The 22,590-nt window shown below is 36.4% G+C and overlaps 1 protein-coding gene across 1 annotated transcript in view; it reads left to right on the top strand.

Annotated features, from left to right (window-relative positions):
- CC2D2B (coiled-coil and C2 domain containing 2B) overlaps nt 1–22,590 on the top strand; it is an 81,624-nt gene that overhangs the window by 1,935 nt on the left and 57,099 nt on the right. Inside the window, exons 3-12 of the mRNA XM_033129970.1 lie at nt 147–213; nt 1,041–1,135; nt 4,933–5,131; nt 5,449–5,585; nt 5,683–5,811; nt 8,610–8,819; nt 14,585–14,682; nt 17,770–17,910; nt 20,776–20,884; nt 21,076–21,194. Of these exons, the coding sequence (XP_032985861.1) occupies nt 147–213; nt 1,041–1,135; nt 4,933–5,131; nt 5,449–5,585; nt 5,683–5,811; nt 8,610–8,819; nt 14,585–14,682; nt 17,770–17,910; nt 20,776–20,884; nt 21,076–21,194 (1,304 nt within the window). The remainder of the gene's footprint in view (nt 1–146; nt 214–1,040; nt 1,136–4,932; nt 5,132–5,448; nt 5,586–5,682; nt 5,812–8,609; nt 8,820–14,584; nt 14,683–17,769; nt 17,911–20,775; nt 20,885–21,075; nt 21,195–22,590) is intronic.

Here is a 22,590-nt window from a genome sequence, read left to right as displayed (position 1 = left end):
GAAAATATATGTACACTTTTTAAAAGGAAAACATTGATCAGTCTTGGTTTTTATCCAGTTTGAACAAAAAAACTTATGAGCACAATTATATCTATATCTGTGAAGGTGAGATTTTTCTATACCATTTATTTTATGTTGTATTTCAGATTAATCAAAGTGAAAAATCTTCAACTCGTCTGCTCATTGATAATGAGATATATCAGTGGTCTAAGGTGAATAACTTTTTTTTATTGTTAAAAACAGCTTTATTGTGGTATACTTTATATAGCAAAAATGCACCCATTTTAAGTATGTGATACAATGATTTTTAGTAAATTTATAAAATTACGCAGTCAAGTCTATAATCCAATTGTAGACGGCTCGATACAAATAGGATGTAAGATAAGCTTCATAGTTTATATATATTTTAAAATTTTTGACTCCTGATGACTATGAATTTTACTTTTTTTAGAGAATTAAGTCCACTTTCAAACCTCCTTAAAAACAGTTCCTTTTAATATATGTGTGAGAAAGAAGTCATAAGTGCTTTACATTGAAAAGATTCAGGTTTTATAGTACTGAAAAAATGAGAACTTCTTTATCAGCAATTTTATAACTAAGAATATGTCACCTTAATACTTTTAACTACCTCTCACTCCACAAAGACTGCAGAGAGGATGGGTTGGTTCTTGTGTGCGAGCACACACGTACATGAGTGCACTCTGAAAATGGAGAGAGAAAAAAAGAATTTGCCCTGGGCCCATATTTTGATCAAACTGTAAGGCAATATTCTTAATACTCTGACTAAAATGAAGAGATATTTGGGGAAGATGGAAAAGTTTGGACCGTGTTCTGTTTTTTATTGCAGTTACCAGAACCATAAAAACAAAAATTTCATGAACCAGACCTCAAGTTAAATATAACTTGATATTGTCTCTCTCACTGCTCCTTGCTCATGAATAAGATAACAGTTACTATTTACCATATTACAGAAAAGTTCTTCTTTCACTAAGAAGCAGAAAAAGTATTCATTTTGACACTGAATACTGGTTTACCATTGTTTAACCCACAGACTGACGTCTCATTGGATGCAGGCCTTTCATTTTTCACTCTGAGTGGTGAAGAAGGCTCAGTTTGGGGCCAGTCTTCAGAGCAGGTTGGATTTGTTTCCCTTCTTCCTTCATTCTCAGGAAAAATAACTCTTTATTAAAGGCAAAGAATGAAATACTTGGATGCGATGACGTTTTTATTTTTGAGTCTCCTCTTCTCTTTGAATTGAGAATCTGTTCAGAATAATTCCTAACATTTATTGAATGCTTACGAATGACATACTAAAATTTTAATGTGGATTGTATCATTCAATCCTTATAGTAATCCTGTGAGGCAGGCATTATTATCATCTCTTTTTAAGGTGAGGAAACTGAGGTACAGAGGGTTAAACATTGACAGAGCTGGACAGTATAGTCTGTCAGCTCCAACGCCGTGTTTTCTTTTCCTTTTGTTCTTTCTATCCAAGTACCCCACATTGTTCTTCATAATCTTCATTACTCTCCATGGAGTCCCCATTCTTCATTCCTCTTGGTCCCATCCCAGAGCCTTCCAATTTCTGTCACTTCTTCCCAGTTCTTCTCAAACTCCTTGGCCCCTTGTTGTTCCCTGGTTGGCCTTTCCTCCAGTACTAGTCAGCCTCACTAGTCTTGTCCCATGTCCTCCTGGTTTGCCAGTCTCCCTCACTGGACACACTACCTGCTCGTGTTCCTCTATATTCTCCAATTCCTCTCGACCTTCAGATCTCTCCACAGTTTCCTTGGGTCCCCTCTCCCAGTACCTCCTATTCCCCAGAGTTCTATCTTTGGACACCTCTTAATCATTTCCAAATTCCTCAGACCCTCTTTTGGAATCCCTCTTGGACTCTCCATTTGCCTTCCTACTTACTTCCCAGTGTCTACCATTCCCCTTTCTTTGCATCCTGCTCAAGTCCTTTCATTCCTTCTTTGTTGTTTTTTCCCAAAAAAAAGGGCTTTGTCTTTTAAAAATTTAAACAAAGTGTATACATTATTTTAAAAATTTGTGTGCAGAAAACCCTGAGGAAGAAAATAAAAATCATGTGAAATCCCATTGCCCCAATATAAACCACTGTTACCATGTTTTCATACCTTTCTCTATGCTTATGCCAGCACACACACAGACGTTCATATAAAGAGAATCAGTATGCCAGTTCCATTTTTCTGGTTGCTCAGCCAAACCTTGGTGTCATCCTTGGATCCTCTTTTACTCACATGCCTCATATCCAATTAATCACAAATCCTGTTGGTTCAACTTTCGAGTATTCAAGAATCTGATCCACTTTTTACCACCACCACTGGTGCAAGCCTCGTCTAAGCCACCATAACCTGGGTCATAATCTGGGTCATTGCCATAGTCTCCCTCTGTTTCACTATTGCCCCAACTTTCCACTTTCTATACCATACACTAGTCAGAGTGGTCCTGTTAAAATCTAACACAGGCCATTCTTTTGCTAACCCCTTCTAATGGTTTCCTGTCTCACTCAAAATAAAAGCTAAAGTCCTCCCAGGACCCTCCAAGGCCTACGTGACCTGCATTTCCCTTCTCCCACCCAAGCACACTGGCCTTCCTGTTCCTCACATCATGCTCCTGCCTCAGAGACTTCGTGCCTTTTATCTGTCTAGAAAGCCACTCCCTTATCCTCGTGCTCTCTCCCTCACTACCCTGGGTCTGTGTTCAAATGATACATTATAAAAGGTACTGTGCTTGACAATCTTATCTAAAAATAGCACCCCCCAACCCACTCATCCCAGTCAGCATTCTCTGCCCCCTTATTTGATTTTTTATTACAGCACCACCACCCAGCACATATATCGATGTCTATTTTCTTCCTGGAACGCGTAAGACACTCAATAAATATTGGAATGAATACTGAATGAGTGAGTGATCAAATGTGCATGCGCTGCCAAGTCATCCGACCTCCCAGAGTCTCATGATAGGGGACTAAGAAATGAGCTTTCCTGGGAAAACGAGAAGGTCTACCCTGCAGACTACACCAGGGTCGAGTGCTGTGGTTATGGCTGCTTTTCGTTCTCAGAGGGCAGGGCTGAGAGAAAATAGGTCAGTAGGAGAAATAAGCTTTCTGAATATGAGGAAGGTCCCCGTGTAGATGCAGGTTGTTTATAGAGTTGTTTGGAAAAGCCGTGTGCCTTGCACGTGGTGAATTTGGGCCTATAGGAAACTACTGTCCTCATCACAGAGGAGAAAGCTACTGTTTTATGGGAGGCGTTTGACTGTAGCCCCTCCCTACTGAGAGAAAGGGGGTCCTGTCCCAAATATGTTGTCTGAACAACCCAGAGTGAGGTCCAAGATTACTTTCAGACAATTGTGCTTATCACACCACAATTAACAAGGCATGTTCCTATGAGATGGGGGATTATCTCTTTTTTACCACACCATACTCAGGTGGGTTCATCTAGACTTATGCAGGGAGGGTACGGTGAATGCCTTCTGACCACATACTCCTTGTCACACAACAAGCTCTGCTGTGAGCTGCACAGTAAAGACCAAGAAGGTGATCTGGGATAGCAGCTAGCCTTAGATTAAGTGAGAAATAGTTGGTCAGATGGGGCTTATATTGGTTGAGATCACAGTTTGCCTTGGGCTAAAAATATAGGCAAATTGAATAGGGTAGGGTTCACAGAAGAGACCTATATGGTCATTCAAAAAGGCTTGGATTTGACATGAGAGACTGACATACTCATCCATCAAGGCAGACCTTAGCTCTGAAGGCAAGTTGAAAGCCTTGGCTCAGACCAGGGGTGCTATAAAGGAAAATTGATAATGGGAGCTCCAGCCGGGACAAACAGCCCCTTTTTGTCTGTGATTGGAGTTTTCAAAGAAATCTCCTATGTGGAGATCCCCCAGGTCTTTCTTCTAGATGTCAGTGCTGTACCTTGTTTGAATTCTGAAAAAGATATACCATAAAGATTTCTGGATATAAAATATTTTCTTGATTTCATGATGGGTAGGAGAAAGAGTATGATGATATGGTGACTTGATATGAACATACGTAATGCTTAACTATGTTAATTTTGACCTTTGATCAAGGTTGTGTAAATTTCCCTATTCAAAGGAATTCTGTGATTCTTTTTGTTTAATTATTTACCCCTAAATATATGTTTTTAAGAATTGAGGGATTTTTTATTTGCATGATTCACACACTCTGTTTCCTTCTCTCTTTCAATATAGATGGATTATTATTAGACAATAAAGTCATCCAAAATAAATTCTTGATTTTTTTTGTGTGTGAAGAGACTCTTGAAATTTCTGATCATGATATAAAAGTATGCATTTTAATATTTAGTAACATATCTGTTTCAATATTCAGATTGTTTGTAACTTTTACATATAGCGTATTTTAGAATTTCACAATAGTAACTCTGCCATAGACTTTTATGTTGAATCTTTTCTTTCTTTTTTTTTCTTAAATACCATCCAGAGAACAGCATGGCTGCTCCACAATCACTTTAGGTACTACTGCTTTCTGAATGGTGAAAAAAAATAGGGTTTAAGACCATATGACCCGATGTCACTGGACTTTGCCCTACACTGTGAATTCTCAGTAGTTGAAATATCATAGTCCAATATTTCGGATCCTTTTCCATAGGAGAGGAGAGGCTTGAATTATAATTCTATTTCAGTTGTCTTTCATTGAGAATTGCAAGGAAGGACTGTAGAAAAATCATATTGTATAATATTAAGCCTTAAGTGAGTTCCTTTATGTTCATTGAAATTTCATTATAACACTGTTTCAACTTGATCTTGACCTGGATGGCATGGATCAGAAAGACAATTCACAGCAAGGTTCCGGTACATTTCATTTATATGTGTATTAATCACTGGAGACCAACATGTATACTTATTTTTCTTTTTGGTATTCAACAGAGATCAGTAGATGATAGTTATCCCAAACATATTTCACTTGGTGATAATTTACAAAATTCTGCTGAAGGCCAAGATGAAGATTGTATGGAAGAAGTAATTTTTCCAGATTTACTTGAAATAAAAGCTGCTGAATACGAAGATGGTCAAGAACAAATAAAAAAACAACAGGCAAATATTTTTGTGCCAAGTAGTTCTCCAGGTAAAGTTCTTTTATAATAAAATATTCAAGTCATTAACGAATCATATTAAAGAATAATAGCTTCTCTGTAATACTGGATAGATAAAAAGTACTAATCTAGAATTATAAAATGTTTTCTATATTTGTTCTTCATACCTTCTCTGAGTTTAAGAGAATTCGTTAAAAGAACTCATTTATTGTGTGTGTGTGTGTGTGTGTGTAGACTTTCTGCTATACCTTAGTGGTAGGGTACATGATAGTTGCCTTTTGCTTCTTGTTTGCTCAATACCAGTTTAATATTTCAGACTTTAAAGTAACATATAGGTTTTGTTATTAAGTGATCAACCAGCGTAAACTGCCAAAAGATATGATACCACGCATTTTAGAAGACGAAGGATTCTATATTCAGAGAAAGCCAGAAATATATAAAAAGACCTGCAACAAAATGGAAAATCGCCTGCTTAAACTAGAAGAGGCAAGTTCACCAGCTAACAAACCTCTCACTGATAATATGTGATACTTGTTTTTAATGTAATCTTTAATTACTATGTTTCTATAAATATTTTTGGTAGGGAATGTTTTGGTTTGAACAAAGTGCTGAAATAAAGTCATTACCTTCACCTGTTAGACATTCATGGAATTTCAGACTAAATGTAAACAAGGAATCTTTAAATCCAGCACTAAAGACCATATACAGGAAGGTAACCAACAACAGCTTATTTGTAATTATTGTTATTGTTAGAATTCTTGTAATATCAATTATAACTTATATTTTCATGGTGTTAATTCACCTTCCAAAGTCTAGTAATATACTGGTAAAACTATTATAAAATGTTAAATAGCCATTAAAATTATGTTTTGAGGAATATATATAATGCTATAAAGAAATTTTCAAAATAAAATGTGAAGTGAATAAAAGCAGAATGAAAAATTACATATGATCTAATTTTATAAAAATAATGAATTTATCAATGCATGGACAAGTACACATACATGTATGTATATATAGTTAAAAAGACTGGAAAATATATCAAAGTTGATAATTATCTCTAGATAGCAGGACATAGGATTATTTTTATTTTGCTCAAGATATAACACGAATATTTTAACATAATTATCAGAGACCATTGCTCTTGGGGTGAGAGGTCCTTCTGAATGAGTGAGTACTTGAATGAATGAATTAACAAAGAGATAATAACAAGTAAATGAAAAATATATAATTTGGGGAGAAATATTAACCACCATCCAGATTAACCTTTGTAAACATCCAGAATCTCAAGATGGAAACCACTAGGCTGAACAAGTAACTTTTTCCTCCAGTGCATCATCCAAGCACAATTTCAGTATTTGATGGACTCTTACAGTTGGGAATAAATGTATATGTCACTTTACCAAGCATCTAAACTGAGTATTAAAATTCATTCTGTAGTCTCCTTAACAGGTAATATTCTGGAGATTGTGTCAGAGAAATGCCTCTGCCCGCTTTTCCCTACTATCTTCTCTACACTTTTTATTCTGCCTGGCCCAGCCTTGGAGGCAATGCTTATTTGGGGTTTTTCACCAGAATAAATAAGGGAAGTGAAGGAGAGATAATAGCTGCCTGATTATCAAAGTCCTCTCTTTGCTGCTGCCTCTGCCAAGTACTTCAATATCCTGTTTTATGTAGTTCTACTCCCCCGGGTCTTATTTGCTTGTTATTTGCTAACTAGTTTTGCCTGATGTTTGACTATGCCCTTTGCTCCTTCTAGCAATCTTCTTATACATTTGCGAGATTTTACACGTCATCAGCTTGAATATTTTTGTGCTTTTATCAATCTTTGATTCATTGTTGCCGAGATCTTTGCGCTTTTGTTCGAACATGATTATCTAGTTCTAGATGTTCGCTTAATCACCAGTGTCATGGAGCTTACCACCTCCCAAGAAAATGCATTCCAGTATTAGCCAGTTCTAATTGTTCATTGTATTGTGTGTTGAATTAAAATCTGCCTCCTGGATTACTATTACTCAATTGACCTTGTTTGATCATAAGAAACTCATAAAGTACTTCATTTATGTGACTGCTCTTCAAATATTTGAAGCCTAAGGTCACTTCTACTTTTAGCTTCTGCTCTGCATTCTAAACTCATTCCTTTGACTGCTGTTAGATATTTCACCATCTCAAATACTTTTCTCTAGCTTCTGAGCACCACAGTCAGTCGAACAGGACCAAGGGCAGAGGCTTGTGTCGCTCCCATAGAAACCCAAAGAAAGTAAGAAACACAGTTAGTTATGCAACCAGTGCTGAATCTGCTTAACAAGACAGGTATCTCTAACTTAGCCACTTTAATTTCCAAAATATCATTTACATTTTGGTTGTTTATTTCCTTGGTGGTTTAGTCTGAGCAATTTCCTACCAATTAACTAAAACTTATAGGTAGGATTAAAAGCAGGTTTTCTCTGAGTTGGCCCTTATGTAGAGAATAGAGACAAGATAAGGATAAAACAAAACAAAACAAAAAAAAAATCTTTATGGCTGTTCTCTTGCCTCCCCTCAACCCAGTGAGGAAAAAGGGGAGGATTCCTAGCTCGGAGAGAGGAGAGATGTAGACATCATACTGGTGACGTACAGTCCTTGAAAAGCACTGGATCTGCCACACCAGGTCAGGGTTGGGAGAGCAATTGTTTCAATGTAACAGCAGGTGTAATAACAATGGCACAGACTGGAGGGCCTCTCCTATTACACCAGACTGATCCCGAGAGAGGGCTCCTGCTCTTCTTTTTAGGTGGATGCAGCCATGGCTTTTATTGGGAATGGCTAAGTATTCGTGAATTAGACTATACATGCAAAGTAACCTACTAGTCCTCTCAAATTATATCACTAAAAACCAATCACATGCATATTCAAATATATGTGCTTAAATTCAAAGTAGTGTATTAAAACGTAGTTGAATCGTTTTACATATAATCTAAGGCCTACAGACTTCAACTAATTTAAGGGCAATCTGGTATCCAAATGGAGATAGTCTCAGGAATAAAGAAAGATTTACTCCTTATGAGGTAGCATTTGCTTAGAAGGTCCAGGCCTCTCCTAGGAATTTTCCAAGGATTACCAACATACTCACTTCAGAAAAACGTTTTAGTAAGGGTTTAACTGGCCCACAGCTGACTATTATATCATCATGTGATTGAACTCTTGACTCAACAGTTCTAAACACCATTTGTCATACTGTTCCTATAGGAAATTATCTGGGGGCTTACAACTTGAAAGTCCAACCTCTACAAGCACACGATAGTAAGGTAGATGACAATAATTTCTAGCAAGACAATTACAATGATGTCATATAAATATATGAAATCAAGGGCGATAATAACTTCAAGGAAGAAGAACCAAATTGCTTTTTGCTTTTCTATACCTGTTAACTTTCTTAAAATTAACATGTTACTTTTATAAGGAAAAGTTACTTGTACTTTTAAAAGAAACAGAATCAAATTAATTTTGTGTGCATATTTTCTTTAAAAGGCAGTGAAGTCTGATCTAGAAAGTTCTATTGGGAAGAAAATGGAAGGTCAAAGAGAAATGTACCAATTAGATCTCAACATTGTGGGTTTGCAGTTTAGCCATCATCCTCTCTTCAGTGAAGAACAAGTATTATGTGCTAGGCTGCTCCAACTTTATGAGTGTTTTAAAGACAGGCAGCAACAGAATTTATCTCAACTGCTTTTGGAAAAGGTGAGAATGGCTTCATTATATTATTGGGCTGAATATTTAATATTGAAAGAGTAAGCAAACTTCATTGTACAGAGCAAGTTATCATAGAACATTTTTCCTTAGCACTTTAAATACTTAACCAATTAGAACAATGGTTGATTTCAGTTTTTCTGAAAAGAAACTGTAGAATTTGGCCAGGGAAGCAGCCTCAAAGATATTCTGCAGGATATTTAGCACTTACAAATAATTTACTAGTCAGCGTTATTCTTCATCCTATGACTCAAAAAGAATATTTGAAATGATTACTATTTAAAAGAGCCACCTGGCTGTTTTAAGTCTTAGAATATTTTGATAAAAATATTAGCGATCTTGAGGTACCAGTCAAGATGGCAGAGTAGGTACCATGTTTTCCCAAAAATAAGTCCTAGCCGGACAATCAGCTCTAATGCGTCTTTTGGAGCAAAAATTAATATAAGATCCGGTCTTATTTTACTATCATATAAGACCCAGTCTTATATAGTATATAGTAAAATAAGACCGGATCTTATATTAACTTTTGCTCCAAAAGACGCATTAGAGCTGATTGTCCGGCCAGGTCTTATTTTTGGGGAAACGGTAAATGTTATGCTTCCCTCCTCTCATGACCACATTAAAATTACAACTGTACTACAGAACAAACAAAATTGGGAATCACCTGAAGTCTAGCTGAACTGAGATCCTATAACTAAGGACATATGGAAGAAGCCACCTCAAGCCTGGTAGAAGAGTCAGAGATGCAGAAGGGGCTGGATCCACACCTGTGTGTGGCAGTTAAAATCAGGAGGGATATCGTGGCTGCAGATGTCCTCCTGGAGGAGCAAGGGGTTCCAGCCCCACACCATGTTCCCAGCCCAGGGTTCTAGTGCCAGGAATAGAAGTCCCCACAACTTCTGGCTGTAAAAACAAGTGGAGATTATGGCTGAGTGAGACAGAGGGCTGTTGGAGTCTTAGGTGTTTCTCCTAAAGGACCCACACACAGACTTACTTCCTGACCGACTCACTCGCTCTGAGCTCCAACTCTGGGTCAGCAGCTCGAAAGGTGCCAGGGACATACAGTGAGGAACTGAATTGTCTGTAATCAGGGAAAGGGCTGGATGGGCAGCTTTCCCCCAGATACAAGTGCTGGCAGAAGCCATTGTTCCTTTGTTGTGTCCTCCCTCCCAGTGTGCAGATGCAGGCAGACACCACATCTGAGTCTCTATCAATCTGGTTAACATTGTTTTCCCTGCCCTGGTGATTCTCTGAGATCCTTCCCCACCCAACTTGTCAGCCCACCCAAGCCACTTCTAGTGCCTTTCCCATAAAAACAACCCATTTTGGCTTACGCTGTGGACTGTCCTAAAATCTCTCAAAGATTAACAAACCCCAAACAGGTAGCATCTGGCCTCAGCATGCCCTGTACCTATTGCTAAGTGGCCCCAATCCTGGCACTAGCGGCAACCAGCCTTGGTTGGCGGCTTGGCCTCTCCTAGGCACCTCCATGCCCAGCATGGGTGACCTCCATTTGTGGATTGCTTTTTGGTTTATGACAGGTGGCCCTAGGCAGGACACTGGATGCCGCTGAGCTTGGCCTATAGCAGGGCCCCTCCCAGGAGACCCCGGGGCCAACATGCTCAGTGACCAGCTTTGGACCAAGCTGGAGCACCACCCAGCTGTTTTCATGGGCAACGCAGCTAATGAGCAGACTGGGCAGGCACCAGAACCCCACTAATTTAAATCCTGCACTATAGGGTCAGCCCCTGCAAAACAGCTCCACTGTAGTCACAGCCAGTGACTACAGTCACAACCTACCAGCCCAAGGGTCAGTGCCTCCCACTGACGTGCAAATAGTAACCAAGGCTCAACTACAACAGGAGAGCACACACAACCCACACAAATGACACATCTGGAGCACCCAGCTCAGGTGACCAGGAAGGCTGTGCTACTGGGCCCCACAAGACACCTACTACATAAGGCCACTCTATTAAGACTGAGAGACATAGCAGCCCTACCTAATGTATAGAAACAAACACGGGGCAGCCAAAATGGGGAGACAAACATGTCCCAAACGAAAGAACAGAATAAAGCTCCAGTAAAAGAACTAAACTAAATCTACCAAGCAATCTACCAGATGCAGAGTTCAAAATGCTGGTAATAAGGATGCACAGTGATCTCAAGGAGAACTTCAACAAAGAGATAGGAAGCATGAAAATGGAAGGAGAAAAAAAGAACATAAAACATTTAAAAAGTCAGAAGTGAAGAATACAATAATTGAAATGAATATTTTAGAGGGACTCAACAGAAGAGGATCAAATCAGCAATTTGAAGATAAGGTAGCAGAAAACAATCAGAACAGCAAAAAGAAAAAGAATCCAAAAAAATGAGGATGGTTTATGGGGCCTCTGGAACAGCATTGAGCATACCAATATTCGCATCATTGTGGTGCTGGGTGGGGGAGGGGGGAAGAGAGAGAGAGCAAGGAATTGAAAACCTATTTGAAGAAATAATCAGGGAAAAATTCCCTAACCTAGAGAAGGAAATAGACATACAAGCCCAGGAAGCACAGAGAATTCCAAACAAGATGCACCCGAAGAGGCCCACAGCAAGACACATCATAATTAAAATGCTAAAGCTTAAAGACAAAGAATCTTAAATGCAACAAGAGAAAAATAATTAGTTACCTACAAGGGAGCTCCCATAAGACTATCAGCTGAGGGGCGCCCAATAGCTCAGTTGGTTAGAACAAGAGCTCTCAACAAGGTTGCCGGTTCAATTCCCACATGGGACGGTGGGCTGTGCTCCCTACAGCTAAGATTGAAAACGACAACTGGACTTGAAGCTGAGCTGCGCCCTCCACAACTAGATTGAAGGGCAACGACTTGGAACTGATGGGCCCTGGAGAAAAACTGTTCCCCAATATTCTCCAGTTTAAAAAAAAAATTGAAAAAAAAAAAGACTGTCAGCTGATTTCTCAACAGACACTTTGCAGGCCAGAAGGGATTGTCAGGAAATATTCAAAGTGATGAAAATCAAGGGCTTATAATCAAGAATAAGGTATCAGTTAGAATTGAAGGACAGTTAAAGAGCTTCCTAGACAAAAAGCTAAAGGAGTTTATCAGCACCAAACCAGTATTACAAGAAATGTTGGAGGGACTTCTTTAAGAAGAGAAAAAAATAGATTAAAAATATGAATAATAAAATGGCAATAACTACATATCTATCAGCAATTACTTTAAATGGATTAACTGCTCCGATCAAGAGATGAGGTGGCTGAATGAATAAGAAAACATGACCCTTACATGTGCTGCCTACAAGAGACTCACTTTAGATCGAAAGACACACAGACTGAAAGTAAAGGGATGGAGAAAGATATTTCATGAAAATGAAACAAAAACAAAAAAACTAGGGTAGGAATACTTATACCAGACAAAATAAACTTTAAAACAAAGGCTGTAATGAGAGACAAGGACCCACTTCTGGGTATTTATCCAAGGAAATCCAAAACTACTTTGAAGGGACATGTGCACCCATATCTTCATTGCAGCATTATTTACAAAAGCCATGATATGGAGGCAACCTGGGTGTCCATCAAAGAATGAATGGATAAAGAAGGGGTGGTACATATATAAAGGAATATTACTCAGCTAAAAAAAAATGAAATCTTGCCATCTGTAACAACAACATGGATGGACCTAGAGGATATTGTGCTGCGTAGAGTATGACAGAGAAAGACAAATACCATGTGATTTCACTTATATGTGGACTCTACACAAAACAGAAACAAACTCATAGATGCAGAGCATATTTTAAATGTTGCCAGTTGGGAGGGTGGTTGGGGCAGAAGTAAAAAAGGGGAAGCAATTAAGAAGTACAAATTGGTAGTTACAAATAGTCATGGGGATGTAGGGTATAGCATAAGGAATATAGTCAATAATATTGTAATAACTATGTATGGTGTTAGATGGTGCTAGATTTATCAATCACTTCATAAGTTATATAAATGTCTAATCATTATGTTGTACACCTGAAACATAATATTGTATATCAACTATAATTGAAAAATTAAAAAATTCTTTTAAAAAATAGATGTCTTGACTCTCATGACAAATATGAGGAGTCTTGGTTCAAGAATGATTAAATATCATCTAATGACATCATAAAGGGTCCATAAAGTCTGAAGAGATATCAAAGGAGCACCCACTGATTATATTTTTTAATTTTTGTCTTATTTAAACTCTCTGCTGAGTTTCTGATACACAAACATTTTGTTAACTAATGTTTTCTCTGAAAAAATGTTTTGATAGGTCTCATTCAGCTAACGAATACATTTGAAAAATACTTAGTGAGTATCTAATTAAACATTCAAACTTGATGTCACCAGAACAGTCACCAAATCATTACTATCACCATGAATGAACTGTACCTTAATATGTCTGCTTTTTAAAATATAAATGCAAAAACCATAGCACAATCCATGTGATTGAATTTTTAGGTAGCAGTTGTATGGGAGAAAATAGTTGAAGACTGTGCATTAATAATGTCAGAATATTTCCTAAAACAAATACTGAATATTCTGACTTTTAGTATAATATGGCCATTGTTTTTAAGAATGGAGGAAGCAACTCTGAAATTAAGATGTAGGTGATTTGATTTATAGATTTCTACTGTATAGATAATTTTCCAACAATATTGTGGTCTATCTAGACTTTATTACTGTATCTTCTGAGGTCAGGCTTTAACTCAGTTTCTTTCTCCGAAAAGGTTAGCTTAATATCTAGACACCAGAATTTTCCCACTGATTTAAAATTCTGCCTTTATTCTAAACCAGCTTTACATATTTACATAGATTTATTTAAGAACTCTCTATTCCATTGACATATTTGTCTAGTCCTGTCCTGTTTAATGACTATATTAAATTATGAAATTATGACGTAGTAGGACAAGTGCCTCCTCGTTTTTTCTAGAATGTTTTTGGATACTCTCAAAGATTTGGTCTTTCATATGAATCTTAGAATTAGCTTGTCAAGCTCTGTTTTAAAAATCCATTACTGTTTTTATTGTGATTGGATTATATTAATATATTAATTTTGAAACAAATTTATCTTCATAAAAATTGGGTTTCCTCATCCAGGAATATATCTTCCCATTTGTTGAGGTCCTGTCTTTTTTTTTTTCCAGTAAAAGTTTATATCAGTTGACTCTAGTCTTGGAGTTTCTACAAACTGCCCCTAACTATGACAGATTTCTCTGCACATGTTGTATAGTTTCCTACAATTTTATTTCTTTGTGGGTATTCTCTGTGGATATTTCTCTGTTTTATGCTTTCCTCAGTATATTTTGTTCTATTGATTGTCTTTTTTTCTACTATGCTTTTTTATTGAGAAATATAGGTATAATTACAAATATACTTACATAGATACGGATGTGATGATGGAAGTGGATAAAAACAAACATATCTTTTATGGAACCATGGGATTTTAGGTGGAAGAAGGTAGATTCCTGTGCTCAATATGCCATCATGATTTATTGGTGTGTCTCTATATAAACTGATGAACTGATTATCTAAGAAGGTTTAAGGTATAATATTTATATCTTAGATAGATATTGAGGCTCTTCTGAGTTCTGCCCCAAGGTGCTTATATGAAATATATTTTGGAAGACAAGACAGTAATACACAAAAAGCTATACACTTGTGCTTCTACAGGTGAATTGGAATAATGGTAACAGATGAAAGAAATGTACAAAAAAATCTCTTTTCTTTGTTGTAGCTTAAAGCACTGACACGTGCTACCAAGTTAGCAAATGATAATTTGGAAATAAGCCAGCTGACCAGAAAATCTTTACAAGATTATTATTGGCAGATAAGGTAGGCTTTGGGCCATTCATGTGTCCATCAAGCATTTACTAAGCAACTTCTTTAGACAGAGTACTATACTTGCTATAGAAAATATAAAATAAGAAAAAGACAAGGTTCCTACTCTTTAGGCATTTATGAAAATGGTTCCAACCTTCCCTTAAGACCCATTTTTTTTTTGTGTGTAAAAATATTTCACAGAAATGTAACATTAAAGTAGTTGTAGTTTTAATATCCATTGATTAAAAAAACACGTTGATTAAAAACTATGAGTTTACCAATACTTTTCGATTGACTTGTATTATATTAATCTCAAGCGTTTGTATATATTTAAGAATTAATCTACATAAACATATATACAAGATGTATTATTAATTCAGTCTAAAGACAATGTTTAGAGAGCATATAGATTTAAGGACCCCTGTAAAAAACATAGTGTACAGATTGGGAACTATTGGCTTATGGACTAGTTGGGAAGAGAAGTTAGGATAGTATGAAACAACTAGAAAAATGACTTCAAGGCAAGACACAATTATGTGTCAAGGAATCTCCAATAGAAGAAAAGCTCACTGGGAGGTACTTACTGAGTAGAAAATTCCACTATGCACAAAGATGTAACAATTGTCTATATATGAAAGTAATTTGATAAAGAATACAAAAAAAATTACTTGAGAAGGTTGACATATACCTTGCACAGGGCCTGGCATATAAATTCAATAAATATTTCAATAAATATTGAATGAATGGTGATTAATAAATATTGAATGAATGAATGAGTGAATGAATGAATGAATGAATAGAAGCTATTAGTATTTACAAAACAATAAATTATTTATAAGGTTAAATAAAGTTGAAGGCAAAGAACAGATGTTGGCATAATGAACACAGAACAAGTAAACTTTAATACAGGAAAAAGAAAAGTCAGCGTTACATGGGATCCATTGATTAAAAAAACACATGTTGATTAAAAACTATGAGTTTACTAATACTTTTCAATTGACTTGTATTATTTTAATCTCAAGCGTTTGTATATATTTGAGAATTAGTCTGCACATATAAGAATATACAAGTATAGTCTGCATATACAAGAATTAGTCTGCATATGTACAAGATATATTATTAATTCAGTCTAAAGACAATGTTTGGATAGGGGTCTAGTACTTTGTGTGTGTGTGTGTGTGTGTGTGTGTGTGTGTGTGTGTGTATGTGTGTGTATGGGAGGGTCACTGAAGAGATCATTGCTTTTATTAAAGCAGAAAAAAAGCAATGTAATAGATATCCATTCAGAAAAAATTTCAGAGTGGTGTTGAAATGCTTCAAAGAGGAGATTTTGGACATTTGAAAAACAATGTTTTTGTTAGAAAAGACATGTGTATGACATACAATTAACTAAGAGTGGTACATATGTATTCAGCCTTTAATAACTATATACCAGATGCCTAGTATCCACAATTAGCTGGTACCCAGGAAAAAAATCTTGCAAGTCATTTGTGACCCCTCTCCTTGCTTTTCCTTTCATCCCTCATATTCAACCAGTAACCATTCCCGCTGATTCTGCCTTATTTCAGGTGCTTCTCTCATAGCCTGACTATTCAAATAGATTTTTCTAAATAAATAAAGCCACATTAGTGGCTTTCTACTACTTTTAAGATAAAAAGTCAATATCTTTAGTATGACCTGTACAGCCCTGCATAATCTGACTCCTGCGGACCTCTCCAGCCTACTGTTAGGGGTTCTCTGCCTTGGAGCTTTATAGCCCAGAGCCTTAAATAGGCTATGCTCTCTAACATCTACGCGTCTATATCTTTGTTTTAATGCCTCTTGTTTCGAAAAGTTTCTTTCATCATTTTTTGCCTGTCAGTTAACATACACTTTTTATTCAATTTCATCTTACTTTCTCAAGTAAGAGCCTTCTCAAGGAGGCTCTTACTTTGCCCATTAGATTAAATGAAATTCTCTTTCTTTTATACTCACATAGCACTTAACACATTTCCCCTTTCACAATTCTCATCACATTTGTAATTATTTGTTCTTTTGTCCTGCTGGGATATTAGTTACCAGCAACTAAAATATTTCCTGCCACATAATAGATAACTTCGTATTATGTGTTTATTGATTTGAATTGAGTATCACATACTCTAGGAAGTCTTTCCCTACTATTGCCTGCCATTCTCTTATTTATGCTCACACTCTAGCTTGTGCAGACTTCTGTTGTAACACCTTTAACGTTTTATAGCATTGATTAATTTACATATCTATAAACTTTTACCCAGAGAGCATATCTTTTATCTTTGAACTCCCCACCCCTTCACCAGCACAGGCCTGGCATGTACTAAGCACCCAATAATAGGCTTCTGTTTCTAGCAGTATGGTAGACTACATTCCCTGAATGATCCTTCTAATGAAAACAACTAAAAATGTCTGATAAAATATTTTTATCAATACATCGCTGAAATGGCAAAAAATATAAGAAATCTGCAAAAGCCCAAAAGAAGGTGAAAAGAGAAATCCTAAAAATTAGCGTAAAGCTGACTTTTACACTGAGGATATTTGTTAAACACTAGTAACCTTGAGCTGTCATTCAGATGGCTTCACGGAGTGCTGAATGTAGAAGATAAAGCCAAGTTCATCTTAGTTGTAAAGTATAATAGGAGATCACTGTAGAGACAGGCGTTAAACTTCACGAAAGGGAGGAATATAAAGGGGATGACAAAGAAACTTAATAATCTTTTAAAATAATATGTTACTTGAGTATTCAAATAATGTGATCATTGCCCCATCAGGAAAAGTATCTCTAAATTTGAAGAAATAGTTCTAATTGTTAATCTGAAAATGCATAATAAATATACTGCAGTATGTCCAGAAAATCTACAAATACATGGATTTGAGCAGAGCAGTTATACATAGTGAAAAATCTTTAATAAAGGAATGAATCACTAATGGAATTTCAATCTCTATATCAAGATGTGGATAAAATGAAAAAAGTATCATGGGGTGGGGGAGCCCAGAAGGATTAGTGTAATACATTCTTTCAGACCATTTTCAATGATTTAACTATTTCTAATCTACCAATATATTTTTTATCTACGATTGTTGTAGTAATACAAAACAGCTCTATGACTTAGAAAGGGAAAAGGACTCCTCCCTACTACACAGTATATTACAGACTTGGAAACAGATAAAATCCCTTAGACAACAACAAGGGTTTACAAGCACCCCAATAAAGTTACAGTTTCAGAGGTGAGTGGCTGCTCTTTTGGTTCTTATAGCTGTCCTGAGGTACTGCCCGTGAATGACTGGGAATTCATAGTAACTGGGAGAAAATCAAGAAGCTAGACAAATACTTGATGTAGTCAACAAAGGACTTGTATATATAAACAATTCTTACAACTTAATAAGACAACTCAATTAGAAAATGGGCAAAAGATTTGAACAGACTCTTTACTAAAGGTATATAGATGGCAAATGAACACATGAAAAGATGCTCAACACTATTTCATGTCAATAGAGAAATGTAAATTAAAACCACGATGGGATATAGTGCACACCTATGAGAATGGCTAAAATCCAAAACAAAACCAAAAAAGAAAAAGACAATAACAAATGCTGGCAAAGATGCTAAGCAACAGGAACTCTCATTCATTGATTGCTGGTGGGAATGCAAAATTGTACAGTGACTTTGAAAACAGTTTGTTTGGCACTTTCTTATAAAGTTAAACAGACCCAGCAATTATACTCCTAGGTGAAACATAAATCATAAATACATGTCTAGTAGAGAAGAGAGTTAAAATTAAAAACTTGTCATTGAAATGGTTTGTGAACTCATAGTGAAATAGGTGGTTCCCTCTTCACTACCCATTGTTCTGAGTTTTTTGTTTTTCAAAATTATAAAAGATACGTGCAATTTCAGGTAATTAAGAAAGATGTTTACTTTGTTGATTTTTTTTGTGTTGCAGTGGTTTTTAATGAAAGTGCTGTTGGCACGTTCTAAAAAAATAGGGTAGAAAGTGCTTTGGGCACATTCTGAACCTAACCCAGCATGAAACTTTGTTTATCTTAGGCTCCTAAATTCATGTAAACTTGCTGACTTGCCTCTGATCCTCTAAACCAATCTGGTCCACCCATGCATTCTGAATCCCTGAGCAGAAAAGGAGAGCCACAGATGCCATAAGCTTCTTCACAGCAGCACCCCTCAACTAATATTGCCTGCTCACCACCTACTCTTATTCTCAGTCTAACTCCAATCCCATCTGAGGCCCTTTGAATTTATTCGTCCTGACATTTAACATTCAGCTTACCCAGTGGCCTTGAGTTTGGGTTTGGGTTTGTCCCTGCAGAGAGACTCCTGAACCAAATCCCACAGTATTAATGATCAGGTTGGCCCCAGCAGGACTAGCCCCAACTACCCTGTATTGGGGCATTTAGCTTGAGAAGTTAAAATATTCTGATCAACTAAAAAAAGCCATGTTTGAAGATGCTCCTGGGAACTCTATTTGCTGGCTGAGTTTACCACTTGTGACCTCACAATGAGCATGGTTCTTGGAAGCCTAACTGAATAAGCTTGAAGCCAGGCCTATAGGAAAGGCCTGGGACCTAGACACTAAGCTCAAGTTGTCTTTTCTTCATATATTTGGTTTTGGATTTGATAAGGCTTTGAGATATCCCTAAATAAAACAATTGAATTGGCAGCTGGATGAATGGTTTGTGCTAGAAAGAAAAATGTGGAAGTCTGTGACATAGTAATAGTAATTAAGGCCCTATTTGTGCATGAAACTGCTTAGGGATAGGGAAGCGAATGAGATGAAGATTGAGTCTTGAGAAACTACTTTGGCGAGGTAGAGGAGGAGAAACCAGAGGAGGAACAGAGAAGCACCAGTTAGAGTGTTTTGCCATAGAGGCAAAGAAAAGGGAGTATTTTAAGTTGGAGGGAGTGGTTACTAGTGTGTAATGCTTCAGAAATATCAGTTAAATCCAGGACTAAAATGTTCATTGGATTTCCTCACATGTGGGTTATTGATCTCAGCTAGAGCAAGATTTATGAGGTGATGGTGGCAAAATGAGATAGCAAGAAGTTGAAGATATAGCACTTTCTTCTCATTCAGGCAATAAACTCTCCTTGTAAAATGATACCAACACTGCATTAAACTTAGAGAAACTGGCCGGGCAATTGGCTACAGATTTATTGTTTTTTGGCTACTGAATACAAACCACAGTGATAAATAGCACAGAAAACCCAGAGTCCTCTATATTGTCTTCATTTCTGTTCTTTGTTAGGCACCGACCTGAACAGGATCCAGATAACTGTCAAAGGGACTTTTTAAAAGACAGAGCAAGCTGTACAAGCAGGAAAATCCACAACATTTAGTAAAGTAATGCTGGGACCTTCAGCATTTCCCAGAGCTACTGAATAGGAAGGAGGAAGCTATGGACCCAAGATGGCTGTCTCAGTAATCTCCCCAAAAAGGGATTCTGGGTATTAAAACACCCATTCCCTTAACGTACTGTACACTGAAATAACCTGGGGGAGCTTTAAAAACCACTATTATGATTCAATTGGTATCAGGTATGGTCTTCATGTCAATAGTTTTTAAAAAAACTCCCTAATGATTTAAATGTGACAAAGTATGAGAGCCATTGTATTAAAGAACAATAAGTTAATTGATGTTCATATTGATTACTCTGAATCAGAGGAAAACAATAATACTTATTGTGTGTTTGTTGTACTTCAAGCTCCAGACTGAGCACTTTACATCAATTAATGCATATTGTCCTTATAACAACACAGTTTTCAGATGAGAAAAGTAACTGGCCCAAACTCCATAATGCCAATAATGCGTCTGGGTTTTCAACACAGGTAGTCTTGTCTCAAGCCCATACAGGTAATATCCATACTAGGTTCACTATATTTTATTTCAGAAGGCAAAAATCATATATTTTTAAACCAGCTTTAATGCAGGATAGTTCACATGCCATACAGTTCACCCATTTAAGTGTACAGCTCAATGGTTTTTAGTATATTCACAGAGTTGTGCAACCCATCACAATTATAGCTTTCCAATATTTCCATTATTTCTGCTTTAAATAATTCTATTTATTATTAATTAGGATAAAAATGAATAAATGTGATGAACAAAAACAAGAAGAACTGTCAGAAATGTCTGAGACTGAGAAGAAAACTGAAGGAAAAGTATACAAGAATGGGGAAAAACAGAAGGTATTTCTATTGCAAAACAATATTCAACTCAACTAGTTATAATATTTGTTAGGTAGAATATGAAATCTTGGTATTTGTAACAATTACCCAACAAAATGACAAATATATAAGAAATGAACGTTTAATTTTAAGAATAATTGTACTAAGCAATGAACTTATTGTAAATTAGGTATTTATTTTTTGGTTCCCAGAGCCTCTCATATTTAGCTTCAGAACTTGAAGAAACAGATATTGAAAGAATAAAGCCAATTACTTTGATGCCACAACTTTCTTTCGCTGCAGAATTAACAAACTTATCCAAGTGTTCACTGTAAGTGTTTTTATAGGATATTTCTTCCTTATATATTGTCTATTAATTGTATTGTTTTTAATAGTATTAGAATTCTTGAGTGAGTTCCATATGCCAGGCACTTTGCTAAGTCTTTTTTTCCCATACATTTGAACATTTATTCGCTACCATAGGTCTATGGTATTATGCTCATCTTAAAGATGGAGAAATTTATGCTTATGAAAGGTTAAGTTACCATGGTCATATCACTGAAGTGGGACATAAACCAGTTTGATTTGATGATTGTTTTTTGTTTTGCTATGGTAGTAATTTTTGTTCATGTATAGATAGATGGGCTATAAAGGCACTGTAAACAAGGTTATACACCCTTGCTTGCTAATGGATCCCCTTTCTTTCATAAAACACTGTATTCTGTATTGGGAGGCCCCTCTGAGCAATTTTCTACTTAGACACAAACTTCTTTCCTTCCCACTTGTAACTTCTTCCTTGAGCTATAATGTTTTCTCCCTATTCCTAGGACATTTTATAGAAAAACAGATAATCATACAGATCCCCATTTCTCCTATCTTTAGGCTGATGGATCTATCTCCTTTCCCTTAATGAGGATATGTCAACTTAGAGCCCTGAACTCAAACTTTTCAACATCTTTGTCCCGTGGGATACTTTGTACCAATTCATCTTTAAGTATTGTGAATGTGCATCATTTAGTACAGTGTTGGAAGACAATGGGTCCAATAAGCATTCACATACATCAAATGAATGAATGGATAAAAATGAACATAAAAATAGCAGACACAAAGGCACAATTATCACTACCTACCCTCTTTCTGACCAGAGAAGTGCAGCAGTGAAGGAATTCTTTATTTGTTCTACACCTACTTCCAAAAAGGGCCTGAGATAATTTATTATGTAAGACACGCATACAAAGGACCATCTAAATGAGGATAAGAGAACAAGAGCCATAAAATGGAAGTTGGAAGTAAAGAGGAAAAGAGAAGGAGGAAGATATTTGTGCTGGAAAGCCTAGGCTGAAACTTAGTGGAAGTCCAGGCAAAAGGAAATATGATGTTTTATATCTGTTCAAAGCTATTGCTATTATGTGGCATTGCTGTCATTATCCATTTAAAATGTCCAATTGGATAGTTAACTCTCTAGAAAAGAATAATATGGAACTGATGTCAAGGATAGAGATGAAGGGAGCACAGAGCTTCAATAATAATTAAAAAGAGTTTATAGGTGAAGGAATAAAACAACAACATTTCCTGAAGATAAATGTAATTCTGAAATTAATGAATTTTCATCATTGGCTTATGAGCTCATTACTAAAGCAACTTTTACAGGGCAACATGATGGGCAAATTTTATTTGTAAGATATTTCTCTAAAGGTAATTGGGAAATGGTGAGAAAAGACCAAAAG

The sequence above is a fragment of the Rhinolophus ferrumequinum genome, chromosome 16 (assembly GCF_004115265.2).
Source record: "Rhinolophus ferrumequinum isolate MPI-CBG mRhiFer1 chromosome 16, mRhiFer1_v1.p, whole genome shotgun sequence".
Classification (NCBI taxonomy): Eukaryota; Metazoa; Chordata; class Mammalia; order Chiroptera; family Rhinolophidae; genus Rhinolophus; species Rhinolophus ferrumequinum.
Note: the sequence above shows the minus strand (reverse complement) of the source record. Positions and strands in the feature narration are given on the sequence as shown.